Raw genomic sequence first — 26,093 nt, forward strand, 5'->3', positions numbered from 1 at the left:
TGAAGAAACATACTCTCGAGGGAGCCGAATGAATCACAATCGCGACCGGCAAAAATGAACTTTCGGGCGTTATCGGATTTGGTTTTCAAATATTTGATAACTTTCTCAAATTCCCGGGGCCTGGCAGTCACCCTGCTGAATCCCGAAGTCGGTGGCTTCATCTCAAAATCGGTGGATCGGTAGTTTGACCCAAAAGTCGGCGACCTACCGATTTTTTCTGTAGGGTTGGCAGGTATGAGTAGCAGACCCGCCGCTCTATGAAATAAACAAATCCGATCTCCGGGGGGGGGGGTCTGGACTTGGTGAAAAAAACAACAACAACCTTATCACAACAAAAAGAAAAACACCAAAGCCAACCCGCGATGCAGCTCAAAGACAACAAGATACTCACGGGAATAACGGCTCCCCACACCTCACCGCCCATTTTGCAGTTGAGCTGAATGGCTATTTTGGTCGCAACACTCATCAAGCCCTGCTGCTTTGACAGTGTTTTCTGCAAAACTACCTGGGACGGAACTGGGGTTAAAAGGAGAAAAAAAAAAAGCCATTTTTTCCAACTATCATTTCAACAGAAATGTAAGATATAAAATGTTGATTTCTTACCATACTGGAAAATTGCAAAACAAAAATGTCTCAGACATTACTTCAATGATACCAGACATGTGACTTGACCCTTATAGTACATGTTGGGACATATGCCAAGCACACTACTTCTTTGCTGAACGGTAACCAAAAGTCTTGCACAAAGAGTGAAATCAGCGGGACATGGAAAATTTTCCCCATATGTACGGAATTCGCTATGCACAGATTTCAAGCTGTACCAAAGGGGTCAGACAAAGTTATCAACTGGGTCCAAATTTGACTTGAATGATGCTCCCTTTGCTAAGCCAACATGAATGTTGGTTCATTTTTCATCCCTTTGGCGCAGTTCATGGTACCGTGCATTTATATACTGAGTTCTTTTTCAGCGATTCCACCGAACTGCAAAGGAGTGTTTGCTAAACATCCACAATGTACTAACATTAACAAACATCACTCATGTCACACAACTGAACACTAAACCATAATGTACCTATGGTAATGTACACAATGTTTTACTGTCAAGCATCACTTGTGACACTGTTCAACACCACAAAATTAATGCACACCAATTCCCACCTGGATTATCGATGCAGCAGCTCTTCTTGATGGCATCGTAGCGATCCTTCTTGTTGTTTGGTACAACAGTCACAATCATTTGAACCTGAGGGTTGAGATTCTGGCGAATTGCCTGCAGGTACGATTCGTTTCTGTCCGAAGTGATTTCCACACTAGAGAAGAGAAAAATGCGGCCAATATGAAAGACCATTCACAAATTAAAAACACGGGAGAAAAAACCCCCCAAAAAACAACCTTAATAACAACTGAATGACTTCATAGCATTTACACACTCTATCACATGGAGCAACAGGAAAGATCAAACTAGACTACAACTGAGCAAAATCATGGCATTTACAGACCCCATCAAGTGACCTGTCAGCCGTAAGTTGTAATCTACATGCCAAAACATGAGTAACTCAAGTCAACCAAAATTTCATATGATTTACACATTTTAAAAAAGGTGAAACATTGCAGCCCCTGGAACACACACTGAGACAACAATGCACAGTACTCTTTTGGGTAAATCCACCTGGGAGCAGATCCCGGCATATGGAACACAGCTAGCTGGAGGAGGAGAAGCTCGCCCAGTACAGAGACAGGTGGAGAGTCTTTCTTGGTGGTCTTTACCGGACACCAGGATGAAAGAGGAGGATAATGATGCCACTTACCCACAAGGTTGCATGATCTGCATGCCCATGCCTTTCCCAACGCGGATGAGGCAGTCGGAGAGCTCACCAGCAACCTGACCACACCGCGATGGGTAGATGACAAGCCAGTTGGTCATGGGGACAGCGTTCAGGAGATGTATGTTTCGCATGTTACGGCTCCAGTCTGCATATTGAATGTCATAGGAGATCTCCATGGTCTAAATGACAAAAGAGAGAAAGGAGGAGACTTAAAAGTTCGTGAAATCAACTTGTCACTAGTGGTAGCACCATTGCAGCAAAAATACTGGTGTTTACTCGACAGCAACCCAGAGTAACTTGTAACCCCTGCATAACTGCAACCTTAACTTGTGTAACAGAATTTTCCTATAAATAACCACAAAATATAATAACAAAAATAAATGACATTTATGTAGTGCTCAACCCTGATTAAAGTAAACAGGTTCTGAGCGCTTTACAATACAACAGTAACATAATACATTGTGGTCTGACCTAAAGAAAATCTCTCTAAATATTCATCTAATCGATTTAAAAACAGAAAAGAATTCACAGGGTGTCCAGCAATATTTCCTGAAAAAATTTACTACCTGGAAAAAAATTTACTACCCAGCAAATCAAGCCCCACCCCAGCTCGAAAAAGGGAGTTCATTTGCGCCATCAATAACATATATTATTACTAACCTAATATATGGAACGAAAACAACACACAACAATGTCCAGTCAACAAAATGGAGGATAGACAGATGATCGCAAGCTTGCTCGCCGCTAGATTTGGTTTTTTACGGCGCTCGCAACTGCATAGGTCATGAGCGACAAGGGGTGGATGTCAACAGAACTCCAAACGGGGAATCAAGCTTCGACTATCAAGGCACGCCGGAAATAGTAGTTCAAAAGAGTAACAAACATACAAAAGGAGTAGAGGAAAAAGACGATAGTAAAGAAGAGGACAGAAAAAGCATCAGTTCCCCGTAAGTTGGTCCGGCACAGTATGAGCATGACATTGATGAATCAGCCCATATTTACAATTCTACTGTGCATAAGAACATGTTGATATCCTCCCTTTGGGAATGGCCTAAAGACACTTCAGTCAGTAGCACTGCCCTGGTGGTGGTGGGAGGGGGAGGGGTAGATTTAGACCTAACGTGTACACAAAGGGTGACTGCCAAACCGGCTTCTCAATTTTCTTGGGCCATGTTACATAATATACACACACACACGTAAAATATATCCAGTCAACAACATGCCAGTGTCGCGCTGGGGTCTTGTTTGACGTAAGTATTTCAATCGGTTATAATATTTTCCTCTCATTATTATCTATATTTTAAAAATGAATCCTGCTTTGAGCGTTCGGAGGGGCCTTGAACAAGAATTTCTACTGTCAAGAACCAGTCTGGGTGTTATGACTCATATTATGAACGTGAAAGACAAAAATTATTGCTCAAACTAAAAGTAGAACAATAACTTGAATGGCTCAAGTAGACCTATTCAGTGTGAGAGGTATAAGAACCTTTGACACGGAACATAGGTGAAGTGATGTGCCGTGATAGTCGCGATATATTATTTATTGAGATTGTTTTGGACAGTTTTGGTCTCTCTTTACTCATCACCACGAGAATTTCTTGAAGTTTTTCCCTGGACTCTGCCTTAACTAAAATCTCGAATCTAGATCTAGATCTAGAGTTGTAATCTAGTGGCAGGTTGCAGATTTCTGTTATCCAGTACATTCAAGAGATTAAATAAATTGGACTAGACTCTAGACTCTAGTAGTAGACTCTTCTACTTCTACTTCTAAACTTTCGAGATTACAAAGGCCAAGCCTAGGCTTGTAAGGATTCGTTTTGTTAAAAGTGTTGTTTGACACAAAGTCTAAGAAGTTAGCAAACCTAACACATTGTTTTCTTTAACACAAAGTCTAAGAAGTTAGCAAACCTAACATATTTTTTTCTAACGAAATGAAGTTTAAATTGACTTTTATATTGTCAATAAGAGATCAAGTTTAATCACCTAATCATTTAAGTAAGGAAGTGGCTATCCTCACCCGCGGTGGGAATAAAAACCCTACGATTGACCTCTCACCCCGGGTGAGACTTGCCAGCGTTGGCTATTCTCACCAGAGCTGGTAGTAACGGAGTACAAGTACTCCGGTACTTGCACTTACGTTACAATTTTCCGTACTTTTACTGTACTCCGGTACATTTTTGAAACCAGTACTTTTTTACTGTACTCCGATACTTTTTATAAAAGTACTTTTGAGTACTTTTTAAGTACATTTTGAGTACTTTGGTAGCTTAATGAAAGGGTAAGTGCGGGCATTTCTGATCATAATTTACGGAACAAAAACCCGATCAACCACCAAGAGTTAAAAGTTGAGATCAAAGAACAGCCCGTCGCCTCAAAGATCAGCCACTATCGTGAATGTGATCACAAGCGTTGTAAAACTCCTTGAAACGGTACAGTGTTTGCTCCAGACGGGATCACACCAAGGTGTGAACTGACCGATGCGTTTCTTTTCCCCAAACATCGCACTCGCATCTGACCTCACCACCTAAACTTACATCACTCCCTGGGTGGGTAGGGCCTACAAGTTCGCTCCAGGCGGGATCACATCAAACTGTGAACTCTTCCCTGACGATGGAAAGCAGTTTTTCCCGAATTTAAAGGAGAGGGGCAACTGGATAAACATAGATAAAGATCTCAAGACTCACGATAGGCTAATGAGTGTGTATATATAATGTTATTTATGGCATGCCTCATGCCACTGTGATTGGTCATCAAGGTCGACCACTCTTTGCTTGCCATATGTCATAAATCCACCCAGGGGTCACGTCAGTTCATGTGTCACTGTAGATTCTTCCTTGGCTTCGTTGGCTAAGATCCTAGGCTTTCTCAGTTGAGAAAGCCTAGCTAAGATCCCATATTTTCCTTGCTTCCGAGCACTGGGATCTTAGGCGGAGACTACTGCAGTAGAGAATCTTTGGTTACACTACACTTATTAGACTCTAGGAAACTATTGTCTTTTGGTTTGCCGTTGGCGCCGTGGACTACACAGTGTGAGCAAAATCTGTCAGACCACTATAATCAATTGAAACTGAAACTGTGTTCTCAATGCGTATCTAACAATTTTTAGGCTGCCTAAATTTCTTTTAAACTCTTTTGGGTGGTTTTTGCTTAAGGCTACATTGATTCCTTGAGGATTTGTTAATGAAGAATTCAATGCACTTTTCCATTTCTATGCGGGTCATTTTCATCAATTTTATGTTTTCTTAAGAGCAACTTTCTATCTACATTTTTCAATTTGGATACTCTTTCTGTAGAACTTTCCGACCTCTTGGACTGACTTACATTTGATCTCATTGTCTTGCTCAAACATTTTCTATTCATAATATCACTTACCCACTAGTTGCGTCTGTTCGTTTGGGTTGTTTTTTGTTCAATTTCACCGACCATTTCCACCGTTCAGTGCGTACATTGTATATTCAAATGCTTTGTATACTGTTTACATTTTTAGTAATAAATAGCCTAATTTGTCAAATATACTGGATAAGTTATAAAATATGATGTTTTGCATAAGCGCTGAAGTGTTTTAGCATATTAGCAGAAAGTACTCAAAATGTACTCATAAGTACTTTTTTAAAAAGTACTTGTACTCGAGTACATTTTATAGGAAAGTACTTTTACTGTACTTAAGTACATTTTTTAGATTGTACTGAAATACTTTTTTAAAAAGTACTTTAACAGCTCTGATTCTCACCCAGTGTGAAACAAGACCTGTTTTTCCTAATTTCGAAATACTTTCTATCGGTGTGGATGATCAAATTGACAAAAGCAAAGAAAAAAATGACGTTATAGCACAAAAGTAAGCTAATTTGATCGTCTACAAAGATGCTATGGCTCTTTCACTTTTCGAATCGAGCTGAACTACGCGGGTCGCCATTTTGTTTTGCCCGGAAGTTCTCGCAAGATCTACTCCTTCCCCTTCTCTCTCTCTCTCTGTCGGCAATTTATTAAATCTGCAACCTGTAACTAGATTACAACTAGATCTAGATTCGAGACTTCAGTAAAGGCAGAGTCCAGGGAAAAACATCAATTAAATTCGTGTGGTGCAGATGAGTAAAGAGAGACCAAAACAATCTCATCTCTCTATTGCGACTATCATTGCACATCACTTCGCCTAATCATAGCTGCCACTCAGAAATTTTTTTAAAGGAGGAAATTCACGCGAAGGCGTACGCGCGCTCTCCGAAACCAGTGAGATCCAGAGGCAATATATACTGGAAAATCTAGCCTACAGTTTTGGAAGGGAAAACTGTCATATTGTTAACCATAGGCAACTGAATTAAAATGTATTTGGAAAAAAAAAAAAAAAAAAAACAAACCATAAAGGTAGTAAGTTGACTCACAAGCATTCGAGTCAATTTGACACAGTTTGGACTTAGTGACTAAAAATCTAGTGTTTTTTGCCAGCTGGTGTCTCATAAAAGGATTTCTTTCACTTTAAACGTGTACATACATAGACGTAGAGCAGTATCGGATCAAGGATGCAGGCACTCCTGTACAACTGCGGTCCCGTTTGCACTTAGTGCCCCTGTAGTGTTTCTTATTTAGAGATAAACTGAATTAAAATTATAGCCTAGGCTATCTAATCTAGATCTAGATATATCTAAATATGTGTAGATCTAGATTATATCTAGAGATAGATTTTCTAGATCTAGATTCACTTCCGCAGCAGCCACAATAGCCGTCATGTAAACAAACGGGACCGCAATTGTACAGGAGTGCCGCGGGCCGCGATTTCTTTCGCAAAAAACGGCTAGATCTAGTTCAATTTTCTAATGAACTTTTCAAGTCGCACACCGGCTGCTTCTTTCTCATTCCAGCTCCTTTTATTTTTACATTCTGAATCAATTTTTCTCGAATTTCCGCCAATTTCAATGACAACTCGGCGCGCTAACGTCCCGATCGACACTATGTTACTGCGCGCTAACGTCCCGATCGACACTATGTTACTCCACAACAATAAACAATGTGAAACTAGCACTGGGCCTAAAAGACCGCGTTTTCGTCTCTCTCCCGGTTCGGTGTTTTCCGCGTGGGGAAAAAAAATGAAATTTGTGACTAAGAACGGTCTAGCGGAGGAAAGTTGCGGGAAAATGGCAGCTATGCTAATACATGTTCCGGTAGATTAACTACCTATAAATACACAAATGTTGCATTATCAGTCTATCGCCGGCAAATTTCTGGGTGGTAACGAAAGCGAAAGTAGATCTTGATTTTCCCGGGCGAGCCTCAGTGTCACATACACTTCCGCCTGCCGCCACAGCCGTCTTTTCGCGTGAAACATACTCTCGGGCCAGGGAAACGAATTTTATATCACAATCGCGACCGGCAAAAACAGTCATGTACCGCGGCTTGGGTTCACTGAAAAGTCTTGCTGGCTTCATCACTCAGTAGGCAGGCTAATTTACGACCGTTTACCAAATGTTTACTACCTTCAAGGCAAATTTACTACTATTTACAACCAGGGTGTCGAATTTACGGCTTTTTTTACGAATTTATGACCTTGCTGGGCATCCTGTAACACATGAATTAATCATTGAATTTGATCTCTCTTAAACTAATTGGCAAAGCATTCCAGATCTTGGTGCCTTGATATTCAAAAGCCCTTTTACCTATTGTTTTAAGTTTCATAGAAAGTTGAAAAAAATTTATTTTTGTTAGCTGAAGACCATAAACTGCAAGTTGGAATGCAGTCTCAAACAGATTTGATAAATATGATGGCGCATTATCATTCAAGCATTTGTGACATAGTGGCCAACTTGTACATAATTCTTCTCTCAACAGGAAGCCAGAGCAGCGTCCGTAAAAGAAGTGTAGCAGGGTCTCGCTTTATTAGACAAAATTTTTTGTTGGCAATTCAGAAACAGTGGGAACAACATGAGTCAGAGTAGCCTATAATTTCAGTGTGTGTGCATCACTCCTCTCTTGTTTATTTGTTTTATAATCTCCTCACAATGCCAGCTGTGTAAAATAAAACACAGTACACTATGTCGTGTTCATTGTTCTAGTAAGTTTTACAGCACTTGCAGTACAATAAGGTCATACATGTGCTGAAGGCTTAAGGTGTTACAAAAGAGTAACAAACACAAAAAAGTGGACAGATGCTGGATAGGAAAGAAGGAGCAAATCAACCACGCCCTCTCACAAATAGTCACCTTCCTTTAAGTCTCCTGGGGAGGTTTGTCCTCAGTCACCGTGCATAGCATTACTATCCTGTGATTAAGCATCAGCTCACTTGAAAAGCCTACGCTCTCTCATGTTTTCATTTACCAACATTACAACACTGCCCCAGGGTTAGCACTTGTGTGTGTGTGAGAGAGAGTGAAAAAGATGGGTGGATGTGAGATCATCCCCCCCACGGCTCTGTAAAATTTAGTTCGTGGCAACCTACACCCAACAGCAACCAAGGCTTGTTTCTCAAGGGGGTTGCTGTTGAGCAGATATCAGTGTGTACTCAAATCCTTAATATAAAGCAAACATGTGTCAAAAGGATACATACAGAAAAAGAAACAACAACGGTAATTAACCTACACAAAACAGCTTTTAAAACCAAGTCAATGCTCATGAAGCTTCTATTCCATGAAAATTAAATGCATTTACAAAACTAATGTTTAAATAGACCTGCATGTGAGCCTCAACCAGATTGTCTGAAAATTTTGTGCAACCCACCCCCCCCCCCCCCCCCTTATAACTTTAGAGCTTTTAAATTGTGGGTGTCATAAAAGGAAGGATTTCCGAGTAACGAGCGACCACCCGAACAAACACAATAAAGTAGAGACCTAACCCTAACCCAAACCCTGTCGGCCTACCCCTTGGCCTACCCAAAAAAGAACCTGCAACGGCCCTCATGTAAAAAGGCCAGCACAAGTCAAAAAAAAAGAAAAAAAAGAAAGAAATAAGCACACTCCAAAACAAACAAGGAGCATTTATAATTTATAATAAAAATAATATGGCCTACATTGCTATAAAGAGTTTGATACAATAGAATTGGATAAAGATCTATGAATCCTCCATATAGATCTCAGTGATCTTAATAAATCTAGATCTAGAATCTAGTAGAACATGGGAATAGGAATAGATCTAGAATCTAGGCCTTGAACGAGAAATCCGCATCCGATTCCGAAGAGAGGGACTCAGCTGAGTCTAGGAGGCTAGATCTAGATTCTAGATCTAGAAATCTAGATTAGATCTTTATTCTAAGTAAATAATTCACGCACCTGATAAAATGAGTTTTACCAACATAATAATACAGCACAACCTATAATATGGTTTGACACAATAGAATTGGAAAATGAATCCTCCATTGAGATCTATAATGATCTATATAAATCTCGATCTAGAGTAGAACAAGTGAGTCGGACTTGAAAGAATCCACATGAACTGAACAATCAGTAAACAAACGAAATTCAAAATGGCCGCTTGAGCAAGAAACTGAAAGTAGATAATTTAAGTCGTCGTACTTTTTCGTATTCGTATCTCTACTCAGGTTCCGACAATTATGTCAGAAACGCCGACGTCGGCAGTCGGCGGTGCGCGCGCCGGCGGTCGACACGAAAACGAAAGTGCCGACAAAGCCGACGGGAGAAAAAGGGGTCGCTGGCACACGGCCAGGCCTCGCACTTTCAACATTGACTAATACAGCGATAGCATCGGCCGGTTCGCGGGTCGGGGTCGCGATTGTCGGATTTCAGACGATTGTCGGCAAACATGCAGGTCTAGTTTAAAACAAACTTTTCTCAGGAGATATGCCGAAGATGTTACATTTCAATATATTTCAATCATGCACTGCTTAAACCTTACCGCCTTCTCTTTGGGGTTCTTCACAAGTAGTTTTTCAGCATTAAGTTCTCGTCCTTGCATCTCCACCACTTTCGGAGCAATGGTCATGCCCCATGGCTGCAGAACTTTCTGAGCCTCTTCGTTGCTGCAACAAGCACATATACACATGAAAGGAAAGTAATCATAAACTGGCATTCAATAACAACACACAATCAATGAAAGCTTTTGTAAGTTTTATGGCACTTGCTACACAATTAGATCATTGGAGGCTCTCGTGGCCTAGAGGTTAAGGTGTTGGCCTCTCATTCAAAGGTCCCGGGTTCGATTCCGGGTAGCGACCAAAAAATGTTCTCTAAAATTGTCTCCTTTCACTTCCTTTCCTGCTCTTTAACAATGTTCTGTTGTCTGCTTTCATTTCCACTTTCTGCCCCCACCCCCTCACCTCCTATGCCCCCTCCCCTGGGCTCCTGACTCTTTCTGCAGCCTTTCTACTGCTACTCCTTGGCTCCTCCTTACTGCTGTCTTTCTGCCACATCCCCAATCTTCTGATAGGAAAGACCTACACCTAGCCTTCTCCGACAAGGGCGAAAAATCTCGGAGGGCCCGTGTGCAAGCTGCGCATGTTAAAGATCCCTTGGTGGTCTAAAATCGATAAGAGTAGGCTTCGGCCGCCACCCGGGCAAAAATCAAAATTTCCTACCAACTGTAAATATTAGATGTGTCCCGCGCGCTCATATGACCTTATGCAGTTGCGAACGCCGTAAAACACTTTACAAAAACAAAACAAATTAGATCATTATAAGGGCCGAAGATAATAATTGTTACAAATGAGTAACAAACACAAATAAGACGGGAAAAAGGCCGATAGATATTTGATAGTAAGGAGCAAATCACACCAGAGCACCCGTCAACAAGTCACTTTCAAGAAAAAATATGAATCAATACCACATAACAATTTTTTTTAAATAAACTGGTTTGTTGAAGAAAAAAGGTGCACATTGACTAACATATTCATTTAGTGCGGGGGGGGAAAAATAGACAAAAACAACAAAGGGGAAAGAAACGAAGAAGGAAAAAATGTGATAAAACAAATTGACCATACCTTCAAAAACACCTCACAATCAATAATAAAGATTAAACAAATATATCAACCACACGAAAACTTTATTTCATATGCTTCCCTCACAAGGCAGGTTAAGAATGACCAAACACACACAGAAGGAAAAAAAAAAAGAACATACAGACCCAAGACCACTCATTTTTCATGAACAACAATAACTAACCAGTACCCAAGTATCTCCAATCTGTTAGGGTATTTTTTAAGTCTTAGTAAAGAGTTTTACAGCACTTGCAACAACACAATTAAGTCTCCTAAGTGCCAAAGATTAGAGGTGTTACATGAGAATAACAAACCCCAAAAAAGAGAGAAGGGAGATCGATGTCTGATAGGAAAGAAGCACACCAGAGCACCTGCAACCATCCATTCTCCAATCTGTGACGCACCATAACACTTCAAAACTGACAGAAGCTGTATGAAAGGGGAAACTTAGGGTTACCTCACGCTCTCAATATTTTAAACCTAAAATTTATTTCTTTTTTCAAAACACAACAACAAAAAAACTCCAGTTGGACAGCCCACCTATTGATCTGCCTTGCAAAGGTTTCCAAAGTGTTTACACGTTGTGGGGGTGCTATCCTCGTGTGCACCGCAAGATCCTGCATGACTTTGAAGTCACTTCGCACCTGATCGCTCAGACCTGAAGACATAAGCAACAAAGATTGGCAATTAACTAGAAACATTACTATCAGATAAAGGAGAGAAAAATTATAACAAATATTTGGCACACAGCTTTTACTAAAAAGATAATTACTTTCTAATCTCCCAATAATCTGTACATCTGCCCCAGTAATGAAAAACAATATTGCCACAAACTTACAAACAAATTTGGGCATTTTATAAAAGATTTTTAGTCCTTGCTTTTCTACAGATTTTTTGTTTTACTTGAGATTTTTTTCCCATTATCACAAGTCTTAAGTAAAGATGCCCATTCCTCAATTACTTTTCCACATCTCAATATCTTGGCAGATGATACTCTTCAAATAACATTTGGCAAGCGAACAAAGCAACAGCCTCTTGAATTTGAATCTCACTACATTATCAATGAAAACTTTTTAAAGGGTTGAGCTTTTTTATTCTGAACAACAATATACAAGGGGTTTCACAAACATGGGTGAAAGTGACAAGAAACGGTTTAGCTTGAAAATTCTGTTCTCTAGAGAACGGATAGCCTGAAAAGTTCACACGGCCTGAAGGATGGGGTAGGCTTCTTAATTTTCCAGGGGCATGTTACATAACAACGACACCACCTGCTTCATTTAAATATATGTAATACACAGGAACACACACACACAAGTATGTAGTCAACATTATACATGATTCCTGTCCACAAAATTTCACCGTCACACTGGAGCCTTGTGTGACTTACTTTGTTCTTACACTTGTTATATATTTTCTTATTTATATTTTCCCCCTCATCATTTTATATATATATATATATAATACATAAACTATATTGTAAAAATGAATCCTGCTTTGAGCTTGTGAAAGGGCCTAGAACCAGAAAATCGACTGTCAAGAATGAGTCTTGCTGTCATGATTCATATTATAAACGTGAAAGACAAAAGTTATTGCTCAAACTCAAAGTACAGTAAAATCTTGAATTGCTCATGTTGACCTATTCAGTGCGAGAGTCTTAAGAACTGAGAGAGGTCAAGATGCTGTGACACTGAAAATCTGCCATCTTGAACAGAAAGCTAAAATATAGTTATAATTTACTATCACCCATCCAATGAAACGCGTACACTTTAGTTCAATAACAAGGCTTTCAAAGTATGACAGATCCCGATTTCACATACGGTCGGCACCAAAGCGCGCTTTGTAGAGAGCTCTAATTAAAAAGATAATTATAAAATCTGCTTCCAAGTCTCTTGTCCTCTGGTGCCGCCTTCTGACCATCACTGCCGAGAGCTTCTTTTTAAAAAAAAATAATAACATACCCCCCCCCCCCGACTTTGAATGAACTTTGGCGACCCCAACTACCGAACGCGCGCAGGTTCACCGACTGGTCAAGATGACAAGCCCGACTAGCTGACAATCGGACCATGCTTTTCTTTTCTTTTTTCGCAAGTGACAGCACAGAGACAAAACTGATATTGATTTATATTCATGGCGACACAGCGTTTATAGTGCAAATCCTGCATGCCACAAATGTTGCGTAATCAGACCGTCACCGGCCAAGCCCTGGGTGGTAACGAAAGCGAAAGAAGATCTTGATATTCCCGATTGAGCCGCGGTGTCATACTCTACCGCATGCCGCCATAGCGGCCTGTTCACGTAAAACGTACTGTCAGACCGGGAAAATCCAATTTACAGAATGCCTCAAATTCCTGGGTCTCTGCGATTTTTATCAAATTCCTGGGCATGGGTCTCAACTCAGAATTTTAAAAAAGGAGGAACTTTCCGCATGATCGTGACAGAAGCCCATTTTCGCGAGACACCCAATATTATTATACTGTTGGACCCTAGAATGTTGAAATAAAAACCATCATTTTATCAAAGTAAGGTTATTTCATACCAGTTTGAGGGTCTGGGAGGTGATTTTAAGTAAGAGTCACTTACCAAATATTTACAATCTTGATTACGTACAGAAAGCGGTGGCGTACTGTGGTCTTGTGCGACTTATTTATATTTTACCTTCATCATATTCGCCTGCATATATAATCTATATAAAAATGAATCTTGTTTTGAGCTTGAGAAAAGGCCTATAGAACCAGAATATCGACTGTCATGAACCAGTCTGGGTGTAATGATTCATATAATAAACGTGAAAGACAAAATGAATGCTCAAACTCAAAGTAGAGTAATAACTTGAATAGCTCAAGTAAACCTATTCAGTGTGAGAGGTGTAAGAACTGTGGGAGGACAAGATGCAGTGACACTGAAAATCTGCGAATCTTGAACAAAAAGCTAAAATATAGAGACATAATTTACTGTCACCCATCCATTGAAACGCGAACACTTAGGCCCCTGCCCTAAGTTCATTAACACGCTTACAAGTAGTTATGACAGATCCCGATTATACACAAGGCATGCACCAACGAGCACTTTACTTAGCAGAGAGCTGTAGTAGTGATCAAAATTCTAAATATTAAAAATTTGCTTCCAATTTCTTTTTTTGTCCTCTGGTGTTGCGTCCAGCCCTCCCCCCATCCCCGAGTGCATCTTTTAAAAAAATCAATAATCTCCCCCAATTCCTGAGTCCTGTACTTCGCAGCGCTCAGAACGCGCGTAGGTTCATTGACCGGTCACAATGATGAGCCCGACAAGACGCTTGTATAACTTTCTTTTCTTTTTTTTTTTGTTTGCCCCCACAAGCGACAGCACAGTGACGAACATTATTTTCATGGTGACACCACGTTTGTAATGCAGAACCTGCATGTTACAAATGTTGCGTTATCAGACTTTTACAGACAAATTTCTGAGATCTTGATTTTCCGGCCGAGCCTCGGTGTCATATGCAATTCCGCTTGCCGCCATAGCCACCTGTTCGCAACGTACTCTCAGACCGGGAAAAGCCGAATTAATATCACAATCGCGACCGACAAAAATGAACTTAAAGACGTTATCGGATTTGGTTTTCAAATAATATTCGAGATCTTTTATGTATTTTCCCGCGTCTAGGCGATTTTTTTCAAATTCCCGGGTAATTCCCGAGGCCTGGCAGTCACTCTGCTCCCAGCAACTCTCTTTCTGATTGGCCCGCTGTCGCGGTAGCGGAGTTTAGCGGAGGAAATGGCAGTAGCGGAAATCGGCTTCGGGCCCCCCGCGACATGGCTAGTCACCCTGTTTTTACTAGGCATCTAGTTTCTGACTTTTTTTTTCGACTATTCGAAAGTTGTGAATACTAGGTACCTCTATTTATTCAGGGTGTGTGTGTGTGTGTGTGTGTGTGTTAATGAATAGTACCCAGCCCTACTGAAAGTAGATATGTTTTTTTTTAAAACAGGAAATTTGTCGAAACGTTGACGAAATAAAAATTACTGTCAAGTCGCAGGCTAAGGAAGACTTGCCCAGCTGGCGTGGCCGAGAGGGAGGCCCACGGATGAGTTCAAGTAGCCGGAATTTCCGGCAGGAAAACTTTCACCCCTGTTCACTAACCAGTGCATTACATGGAACATGGTGTCCAGCAATATTTCCTTTAAAAATTTACTACCTGGAAAAAAAATTTACTACCCAGCAAATCAAACCCCACACCAGCTCGAAAAAGGGAGTTAATTTGCGCCATCAATAACATATACATTATTATTACATAACATATGGAACGAAAAGAACACACAACAAAGTCCAGTCGACAAAATGGAGGATAGACAGACCATCGCAAGCTTGCTCGCCGCTAGATTTAGTTTTAGTAAGGTTTTTACGGTGCTCACAACTGCATAGGTGATATGAGCGACAAGGGGTGGATGTCAACAGAGAAGTCCAAACAGGGAAAAAAGTTTCGACTATCAAGGCACCCCGGAAATAGTAGTTCACAAGCGTGACAAACATACAAAAGAAGTAGAGGAAAATGACGATAGTAAAGAAGAGGACAGAAAAGGCAGCAGTTCCCCCTGCGCTGGTCCAGCACAGTATGAGCATGATATTGATAAATCAGCCCATTTACAATTCTACAGTGCATAAGAACATGTTAATATCCTCCCATTGGGAATGGCCTAAAGACGTTTCAGTCAGTAGCACTGCCCTGGTGGAGGTGGGAGGGGGAGGGGGAGTAGATTTATACCTAATGTGTACACACAGGTTGACTGTCAAACCGGCTTCTCCATTTTCCAGGGCCATGTTACACAACAACAACGCGCATACACACACACACGTAATGACTCGAGTAAACCTATTCAGTGTGAGAGGTGTAAGAACTGTGAGAGGGCAAGAGGCAGTGACACTGAAAATCTTGAACAGAAAGCTACAATATTGTTCTAATTTACTATCACCCAACAAAAGAAACGCGAACACTTTCTTTCAATAACACAGCTTACAAGGTATGAAGGATCCCGATTCCACACAAGGCCTGCACCAACGCGCGCTTTGCAGAGGGCTCTAAATCTAATCAAAATTCTGAAATTTGCTTACAGTTTTTGTCCTCCTGTGTTGCCTTCATCCGCTTCCCCCCCCCCCCCTCCCCCGAGTGTCTCTTTAAAAAAAATCAATAATCCCTGCCCTACTCCGCAGTAATATACTTCGCAACGCTCGACTTTTTAATGAACTTTGGAGACCCCAACAAACGCTGGTGCTCACCGATGCCGTACCTTGTAGTGCCTCACGCGAAGGTTCACTGACTTGTCACGCTGGCGAACCCGACAATCTAAAAATCGGACGACGCTTGTATTTTCTTTTCACCCCCCCCCCCTCCCCCACAAGTGACAGCACGGTGAAGAGTCCGAGTAATTATTAATTTTATTTGCACGGCGACAAAGCGGGTATACTGTACAACCTGCATATTACAAATGTTGCGTTATCAGTTTATCTACGCCAAATTTCAGGGTGGTAACGAAAGCGAAAGTAGATCTTGATTTTCCCGATCGAGCCTCGGTGTCACATTCACTTCCACCTGCCGCCATAGCCGGCTTTTTGCGTGAAACGTACTCTCGGACGGGGAAAAGGTGAACGAATAATTATATCACAATCGCGACCGGCAAAAACGGAGTCATGTACCGCGGCTAGGGTTCACTGAAAAGTCTTGCTGGCTTCATCACTCAGTATGCAGGCTAATTTACGACCATTTACCAAATTTTTACTACCTTCAAGGCAAATTTACTACCATTTACGACCTTTGCGACCCGGGCGCAGAATTTATGACTTTTTTACGACTTTACGACTTTGCTGGACACCCTGTGGAAGCACACAAGAGCCCCAGAACCTACAAAAACAACAAAAACCCACAGCTATACAAAATAGCCACCAAAAAAAACCCCAGACTAAATACCACTACAGCTCAACTTGCAGCGACTTTCCATGCCTCCCATGACAACCATCCAAATATACGACATTAATTTTTATTTTTTTCAAACAATACATACAAACATCTGGGGTATAGTCGTCACACACTTATCCTTGTAGACAAATCTTGAGTTTGATTCAACTTTTAAAGAATTTATTTCTTCAAGTACCCCACACCTTTTTTTCAGGACGAAGTCTTTCTTTGAATCTTAGATACGGCAGGTTGAAACAAACCAGGATCTAAATGGTCTAAATCGTGTTGAAGAGGGCATACATACGACAGTCTACAAGCCCTTACCCGTAATAGTGCACAACTCTGGAAGAAGGTAGAGATTCTGTTCGTCCCCACGTCTCCTGTCCCTCTCAGTCGGCCGAGACACAAGGAGAGGCTGGTCTTTGTCTCTGATGGTGATGTTCCAGTTCTGGAAATACAAACAAAACAGAGTATTATTACAGTAAAAACAAGGCAATATTCGCAACAACATTTTAAAAACTTTCTTACAATCAACATTACATAAGTGTAATTATACTATTTGAAGTTTTACATTCTATGACACAAAATATTAATTAACAATCTATGACAATGCAGGAATCTACAAAACGATTACTGCCAATAGTGCCCATAAATCATCTACAAAATGGGAAGGTCTTAGTTCTTACTTCATTTTTTTAAAGGTTTTAGTAGAGGTTTTACGGCACTTGCAACTGCATAAGGTCATATGAGGGCCAGAAGATTAAGAGATGTTACAAGAAGAAGGGGAGATAAAGACGATGAATGTTTGATAGGAAAGAAGAAGCAAACCACACCAGTGCATCCGCTAACCACGCACTCTTACTTAATTTGAATTCCGATTCATTTTCAATCCGAGTATGGTATGGTCAATAACTATAATACTCAGGGAAAATCCTCTAAATATCACATCTTCGACTCTGCAAGACAGAATTAGAGGGAAGGTATATTTGTTAACATAACTGGTCGCCTTACCCCTACCTCAATAATTTAATCATAAAGCTGATCATCTGAGCTTTTTAACAAAATTTCTCATGCAGTAAAATCATTCCTTTAAACACAAACCGACACCAGAATTTTAAAAATCATCTGACATGCACAGAATACCAGGAACAACTTTTTAATTTAGAATGAACAGAAAGTTTCCGAAACCAGCCCATATTGATGAAACTTGTGTCATAAAAGATAAGTCAGCAACCAACCTACATGAAAATTTTTCAACTTCAAGTGATTTTCATTTATAAGAGAGCTCGGTTCACAGGAAAGTCATGGAGCCGAATTTGACATGGTATCTTTCAGGGTTGGGTTGATTTAAATCAGTTGATTTTTTTTATTTAAATCAACTTGATTTTTAAAATAAAAATCAGTGATTTAAATCACTTTTTTTTAAATTTATTTTTATTCAGTTTTTACACATTTCAACATTCAGAATTCCTTTCCTTGGTTTCATAAAACAGATATAAGGTTTGGTAGATTAATATAATCATGCTTAAAAGTCTGCTTTCCCCCCTTTCACTGTACAATAATACAGTATTCAATTTACTTTTTTTTTCTCCATAATTGAAATCGGAGCTGGGTAGATTTAAATCAGTTGATTTTTTAAATTTTAATCAACTTGATTTTTAAAATAAAAATCAGTGATTTAAATCACTTTTCAAAAAAATGTATTCAGTTTTTACATATTTAAACATTCAGAATTCCTTTCCTTGGTTTTATTAAACAGATATAAGGTTTAATAGACTATTATAATCATGCTTAAAAGTCTGCTTTCCCCCCTGTCACTGTAAAATAATACAGTTCTCAATTTACTTTTTTTTTCATAATTGAAAACCAGGCTTGGGTTGATTTAAATCAGGTCGATTTAAATCTGTTGATTTTTTAAAAATTTAAATCAACTTGATTTTTAAAATATAACTCAGTGATTTAAATCCCTTTAAAAAAATGTATTCAGTTTTTACATCTTTAAACATTCAGAATTCCTTTCCTTTGTTTTATAAAACAATGTAAAATAATACAGTACTCAATTTACTTTTTTTTTCATAATTGAAAACCAGGGTTGGGTCGATTTAAATCAATATTTTTAAAAAATTTAAATCACTTTTTAAAAATGTATTCTGTTTTTACATCTTCAAACATTCAGAATTCCTTTCCTTGGTTTTATAAAACAGATATAAGGTTTAGTAGACTAAAATAATCATGCTTAAAAGTCTGTTTTCCCCCCTGCCACAGTAAGTAGTAAAATAATACTGTATATATTCAATTTACTTTTTTTTTCATAATTGAAATTAGCATTTTCTTTTTCTTTTTAGACAAACACAAGCGCGCGCACACACACACACTGTAATAAAATGCAAGTTTATCTATGCATAATTACCCCCCCCCCCCCCTTCCTTTTAGACTGACATTTTCTTCATTTTTTGTCTGTAGCCATAATTCACTGATATATAGTATATAGCAGAATAAGGCTTTCTAAAATTGCAGTTGCTTAAATTAATCATTAGTTAAAATAAAGACAATGCATTTTGCTCTACAAGAACTTACTTTTAGCCAACAAAAATCCCAAAACTGTCGACATTTTTTTTTAAATGAAAAAAATCCAATTTAAATCTAAAAAATCTTGATTTAAATGAAAAAAATTGATTTTTAAAATTTTTATTTATAAAATTAAAAAAATCACTAACCCTGCTATCTTTTAACCCTCTGCGTGCGCATCACGACCACTGGTCATGATGACTCATACCTCCCTTCCATGTGCATCACGTCCACCGGTCGTGATCCGACATGAGTGTAGAAACTATACCGCTGACATGATAATAGCCATTTTTTAAACTGCTGGTGACTACAGTCCACTAGCACAACGTTTATTAGTGCCGCTGGCCGCGCATTTCGCAGTCGGGGATAGTTTGGGAGTTTTTTATCGGCAATTTTCTGGGATATTGTTTACAGTTTTCAAAATGTCGGATTCGTCGGCTGATTTAGACTCAGATTTTCCCAACATTTTTCAGGAATCGGACCACTGTGATAAAGATTTAGAAGGATTAGGTCCTCAAATAAAAGATTTAGAGCTATGTGTGAATGATGGGGATATTGTGTCGTAGATCTAGATATATCTAGATCTAGATCTAGCGAGGTTAAGCCCAGAAGGGGACGTCGATATTCCTGCTAATCTCCAAGCAGGCTGGACTAAAAATGAGGATTTTTAGACAAATAACAACAACATCATTAAAAAACACATCTGACCAGACATAAGGGTAGTTCATTGTTTAAGACACATTTTTCCTTCTTACTGTAATTAGAGATTATGATAAATAAGAAAGATATGAGGGTTTTTTTATAGCCATGTTGAAAATTAGCATTTTTCTAAAATAAACTTAGCACTGAAGGGAAGTAATGGTAAAAATGGCTTAGCGCTCAGAGGGTTAAACAAAACTGATAAAAGTGTAGAAGGTTAGAGGTGTTACAAAGGAGGAACAAACACAAAAAGAAGGAGAGATGAGGACGATACACGTTTTGTTTTAGCGAGAGTTTTACGGCACTTGCAACACAATAAGGTCATATAAGTGATTAAAAGAATAGAGGTGTTACAAGAGAGTAACAAACACAAAAAAGAAGGAGAAGAGATCAGGACAACAGATGTTTGATAGGAAAAAAGGAGCAAACCACACCAGAGCATCCACCAACCACCCATGATACATGTTTGATAGTACAGAAGAAGCAAACACCAAAGCACCCGCCAATCACCCATGTCAAATTCTTCATAACATTTCCATAATCATAATTCTTAATCAACTTCCAGCCTTACTGTTGCAGCTACTTTCATTTACACCTCCATCCTACTGTAGTGCATTCTGTTTCTACAAATATTCCTGTTGCATTCCAACCTGTGCTTCATTAGTGCTATGCTTTTCATTTCTACCTCATCCATTATAGGTAAGTACACTTACGTCTTGATAATACTGAACGTAGCTGATCTGTTCTCCACCTTTCTCAAAGGTGTCTTTGGGACGCATATTCCATGCAATGTCATCTACTTTGTAGGTTTTATTATTGTACCTTTGGGGGAAAGAGGTAAAAACAAAAAGAAAATGAGTATTCAATAACAAAAAAGACTTACATGGGCGAAAACTGTCACAACCCAACAGGCTGAAAAACTTCTTGACAGCTTTTCAATAACAACACCCATCCTCTACAAAAATTACCCTTAGTCACGATGTTGGCACTGAACATACCTCAGTGGGTCTTGAAATGGTACCACCCCCCCCTTCATTTCCCCATCTTGGTGTCAAAGACAGCCAAGAAAAAAAAAAAAAATCTTAAAGACGAACGCATAAAACTTCATTCAAGTGATCTTGAATTCATAAACCACCTTAAGATCTAACATGAAGTTTACGTTTTGTTTATCATCTACAATCTACCTACGCTGACAGACGAGAAGAGCACACAACATGACAAAAAATCTGATGTAGGATTCTCGGTAATCATTGCCATCACCTAAATTGTGAGCTTGAATAAACTAATTATCAGAGTAGGCCTACTAACCGTGAGATTTTGTAACCAGCTCGCAAGTTGGAACAGACAGATGTATAAACTGATAAACTGTGGAACCTGACACCCCCAACAAGGAACAAACAGAACTGTTGACATTTTCAGAAGTTTGATCCATTCTTATTCTTATTCAACAGTAATTCATATTCAGTCTTCCTTCTATCCTCTTTCAAAGTATGTGTTGTAAAATTTTCGTGTCAAATCTGTCAGCGTTTCAGAATTAAAGTGGCAAATTTAATGCCGATTTTCTGTGAGGCCGGAAAGACTAGTTTGCCTAAAAATCAAAAAGTCAAACATCGGAGAAGAGTGAGGAATAAAAAAAGCTAAATCTCACCGGGTCAAGACGATGGAGCCTACGTAGTTCTTGTAGCACACTTCCTGGAAAGTACTCAGCTGACGATTCATCTCCAAAGTGTCATAGAGGTTATACATGCCCTCCAAGAAGGTGTCCATGCGGAGAATCTTGTGGATGATGTCTACTCCCAGGAGGTTGCCTCCATCATACTTGTGGATGGAGGTGGTGAACCCAGGCATAACTTCCAACCTATAGAAAGATAATAAGGTACCCACTGGCTATGACTGAATTTTTTAGGATCCTGTGGAAATACTGCCTTGAGTTGGCTTTCACGCAGTTTGATGAGGGGCAATGTTTGTTGAGTTTTAAGCAGGTGGTTAGAGGACTTTTTAAAATGCTGATGGTGAGCCCAAAGCTGTATGTGCTGGGGAGAGAATCCATATATTCTTGCATGATGGTCTCTACATGTGACAACAGTGCACAGTCATCTGCAAACAAGAGGTCATATAACATATCAGAACCATTTCAGCCTTTTCTGCTTTTAACTTCTGACAAGAATCATGCACACTCATGTCAGTTCTGGATGACCAAACGGTCACACCTAGTGGGGGAGAACTAAAAACCTCTGGCAACAATGCAGAGAAAACAATGCTGAAAAGAGTTGTGGTCTGTACACTGCCTCGTTTCAGGATAAAGGCTCTGATAGTTTTCCACGGCTCTTGGCCCTAGCCTGCATGCCACCAAGGAATTCATTCACTAAACTGATGAATTTAGGAGGACATCCAAAGATAAAGACTTTATGGCAGGGGTTTGAAATGCCACATTTGACATTTGGAAGATTCCCCCTATCACGAAAGTGACTGTGGTAAAATATTTAAATCTGCAAAAGAATTTCGCTAGCCGCGTGATTCAACCGCCTAAGTGACAAAATGTTCAAAAATCACCTTTAAATCCCTTTCTGTAGTACAGCCTTTCATACACATTATGTTGAAATCCCGTGTTTGAAAGATTACAGCAAAGTGTTTAAATCCTTCAGTAAAGCAATCGCCAATATATCACAAGAGTCCTCAATGTCCACGTGATTCAACCACCCAAGTGCCGGTTTCGCAGCCCATTGGCAAATGGGAGGTTGAATCACACAGATTCTGTGGCTTGTTGATGTGTTCACCTGTCACGTAGGCAGCGTGACCTACACGGTTGTGGCCTTTGTCAAAACAGACTGAGGGTAACATCAAAACAACCTTTGCTAACTTTGACTCAGATCGAACCCTATCGATACCCAGATGATTTTGTCAAGGTAGTTTGTGTAATCTATCACAAGGTTTGGTAGTGTTGTTGATAAAAGGAAAGATGGTATCAAATGATAATACTGAATTGGTCAAGTCGGTAAATTGTGGCGAAAGCTACAGTACAGACTAATGAATCTTTTAAAAAATCTTTGATTGACAGCTGAGGGGCGCTTATATTCTGTCAAACTATTGGAAAATATTTTATCGCGACTTTTCGCGTTTCTTAATTTACTTTAAGTGTGCCTCCCTTGCTGTGTCTGTCATGTACCATTCTTGAATCATTGATTAGTTCAATCAGTGCCGGGTAGATGATACATAATGTCGCTCGAGAAAAGAGAAAAAAAAGCCACTCATAAATATACGCGCCCCGAAAATTCTCTATTCCAATAAAACTTTCAGCTTCCACTCTCCAGCTCTACACTTCAATTTGAAAGAAAATCTTCCGTGACATTCTAGCTGTATGCAAAACAATGAGATTGTGTACAACTGCCCTCATACAGTGGTCATTTATGACTGTTGCAAAGGAAGTTTACATGACTTGGAGATGGGAGTTCCACGATTGTCATATTACCAGAGAACAGAAGAGGGCAAGCAATTTTGAGACAAGTAATTCTTTGACAAACTTGACGACATTGCTTTCCTATTACTAAAGACAGTATACAGGCAAAATCTATCTTGACGAACATTTTCAAAGCCTTGGAGGCTTTTATTGGGAGTGCCAAAGAAAATGTGAAGAATCACACATTGTCCTAGACGACTTTAGAGAGTAAAAAAGAGCAACCTATTGTTGCATGTACGTTTGAAGGATCAATGTGAAGTATACAAGATAGAAAGAATCTAACAAGAAGCTTGCATAAAATCCAGTGGATGGGACCAGATTATGTCCAGTGAGCATGGACTAGGAAGCAGATTTGTTAGTATGGCGTTGAAGGCATCTGCTGCATTATACCATAACAGAACCAAATTAGCAGTCTATATTCTTTAAAATTTGGCAACCAAAGAAGTGAAGAGTCACGTTTGGCATGAAGGAGAAGGACCATTGATTGCCAATAAAATCTCTTCTTGTGTCAGTAATGTCCTAAAGGAGCCTACTCACAATAAATGCAACTTTCATTATATGCAGTGATGGTTGTACTTATCAGACCACAACGCTTTCTTGTCAAATGCAATCAGCGACATTTGTACTAGATAACACAAAACTGTGGAACTCAATTACCTTGAAAAATAACAAACGCAAATGGAAGTGGACAGCACACACAGTGTAATTGAAAGGTCCATGAAAAATGACACGGTCTATGAGCTCATGGATAATCTTGAACTAGACCTGCATGTGAGCCTCAACCAGATTGTCTGAAAATTCTGCGCACCCCCCCCCCCCATAAGAGCTTTGGTAGGTGTCATAAGGAAGGACTTCTGAGTAACGAGCGACCACCCCAACAAACACAATAAAGAAGAGACTTAACCCTACCCCTAGGCCTACCCTAAAAAAGAACCTGCAACGGGCCTCATGTAAAAAGGCCAGCACAAGTCTAAAATGAAAAAATATTTAACAAAAGAAAAACACACTCCAAAACAAACAAGGTCAGGAGCATAATCTAGATTCTAAAAAAATAAATAATTCACACACCCGATGAAATGCTTTTTACCAACATTAATATTACAGCACAACCTATGATAGGGTTTGACACAATAGAATTGGAATATGAACCCTCCATTGAGGTCTATAATGATCTATAGATCTAGATCTAGATCTAGATCTAGTAGAACAAGTGAGTCGGACTTGAATGAATCCACATGATCTGAACAATTGAATTAGTCAACAAACGAAATTCAAAGTGGCCGGTCGAGCACGAACTGAAAGTAGATAATTTAGGTCGTCGTCCTTTTCCATATTCGCATTTCTACTTGGATTCCGACAATTATGTCGGAAACGCCGACGTCGGCAGGACAGCGAAAGTGCCGACAAAGCCAACGGGAGAAAAAGGGGGCGCTGGCAGTCGGCCAGGCCCCGCACTACGCACATTGACTAATACAGGTGGGCCTAGCAATAGCATCGGCCGGCTCGCGATTGTCGGATTTCAGGCGATTGTCAGCAAACATGCAGGTCTATTGAACGTTTTAAGAGAGCAAGACAATACTCCCCCCGCCCCCCCCCCCTTTTTTTTTCGATGTTCGATTTCTTCACCATTCAGACCTGACTGAAACAAAAACGACCCTGTTGTCACAAACGTTTGTTGTCTTTGATACACACTGAACAAAAACCTCCAGTACAAATTGAACATTAAGATGAATGGTCTTAATTACCAACTCCACGAGGCCAAAAACTGTCCGGCCCCAGAAGACCCAACCAAATAACTAAAATAATTACTCTTTACTTTATGTGATTTGCTATTGTCGATAACTGTAACGCCCAGGCGACCATTGGCGCTCGTCAAGTGACGTAGATTATCGCGATTCAAACGCCTAGATGCTGTCATACTGTCACTTAGGCGGTTGAATCACGTAGATTTTGGTAGGTGTACACCGCCTATGTCCAGTAACTTATTTTCTTTTTAAAAGTTAGTTACAGACCATCGTCCTAGGTCATATTATATAATATATCTGAATTTCAGATTCATAGGAACAAGCATAAAGAAATAAGTTTTTTGCTTCTCCTGAAAAATTTGTCTCTTGGCACTTAGGCGGTTGAATCACGTGGCTAGTGATTTGTAATTTAATTTCATTTTCCTTCCACCATCCATACAGACTTGCACTTCAAAGGAAAGTCACACTTTTACCACCTTCCTCAAACAAAAACAAAAAACCATTTTGTATTAAAAATAATATGAAAATGATCCACTATATACAATAACAAAAATCATAAGACAGTCTAGCACATACAGACTTGTATAGAGTTAAAAATATGAATTCCTGTAATAAATGACCCAGTAAATGCTGTTTACAGTCAGTATATCCATAATGGAAAAAAGAAATCACTGCCTTTTACCATTCTGCAAGCAAAACAAATCAAACCTTTATAAACTCAACTGTGAAAACACACTTACTTGTGCCTTGGAATCTGTATAGCTTGATTCATGTTGTAGTAGTGATCCCGGATCTGCTTCATTCCCAATGAAATCTGAATTCTAGAAGACGGAAAATAAAAGACAAAACGAAGCCAATGTATGACCATTTTCTTTCAGTTCTAATATAGAACAAAACAAATATCTACAGGGTCAAAAGAAGAAAAGAGAATCTAACTGAAGTACTTTTCTAAATA

The 26,093-nt window shown here is 39.5% G+C and overlaps 1 protein-coding gene across 1 annotated transcript in view; it reads right to left on the reverse strand.

Moving 5' to 3' along the window:
• Positions 1-26,093, reverse strand: part of LOC101852400 (piwi-like protein 1) — a 62,121-nt gene that overhangs the window by 17,369 nt on the left and 18,659 nt on the right. Inside the window, exons 7-14 of the mRNA XM_005096092.3 lie at positions 21,585-21,794; positions 20,650-20,758; positions 16,994-17,117; positions 11,281-11,398; positions 9,663-9,786; positions 1,809-2,005; positions 1,159-1,310; positions 392-516 (exon numbers count right to left, since the gene is read on the reverse strand). Of these exons, the coding sequence (XP_005096149.1) occupies positions 392-516; positions 1,159-1,310; positions 1,809-2,005; positions 9,663-9,786; positions 11,281-11,398; positions 16,994-17,117; positions 20,650-20,758; positions 21,585-21,794 (1,159 nt within the window). The remainder of the gene's footprint in view (positions 1-391; positions 517-1,158; positions 1,311-1,808; positions 2,006-9,662; positions 9,787-11,280; positions 11,399-16,993; positions 17,118-20,649; positions 20,759-21,584; positions 21,795-26,093) is intronic.

This window comes from Aplysia californica, unplaced genomic scaffold (assembly GCF_000002075.1).
Source record: "Aplysia californica isolate F4 #8 unplaced genomic scaffold, AplCal3.0 scaffold00121, whole genome shotgun sequence".
Classification (NCBI taxonomy): Eukaryota; Metazoa; Mollusca; class Gastropoda; order Aplysiida; family Aplysiidae; genus Aplysia; species Aplysia californica.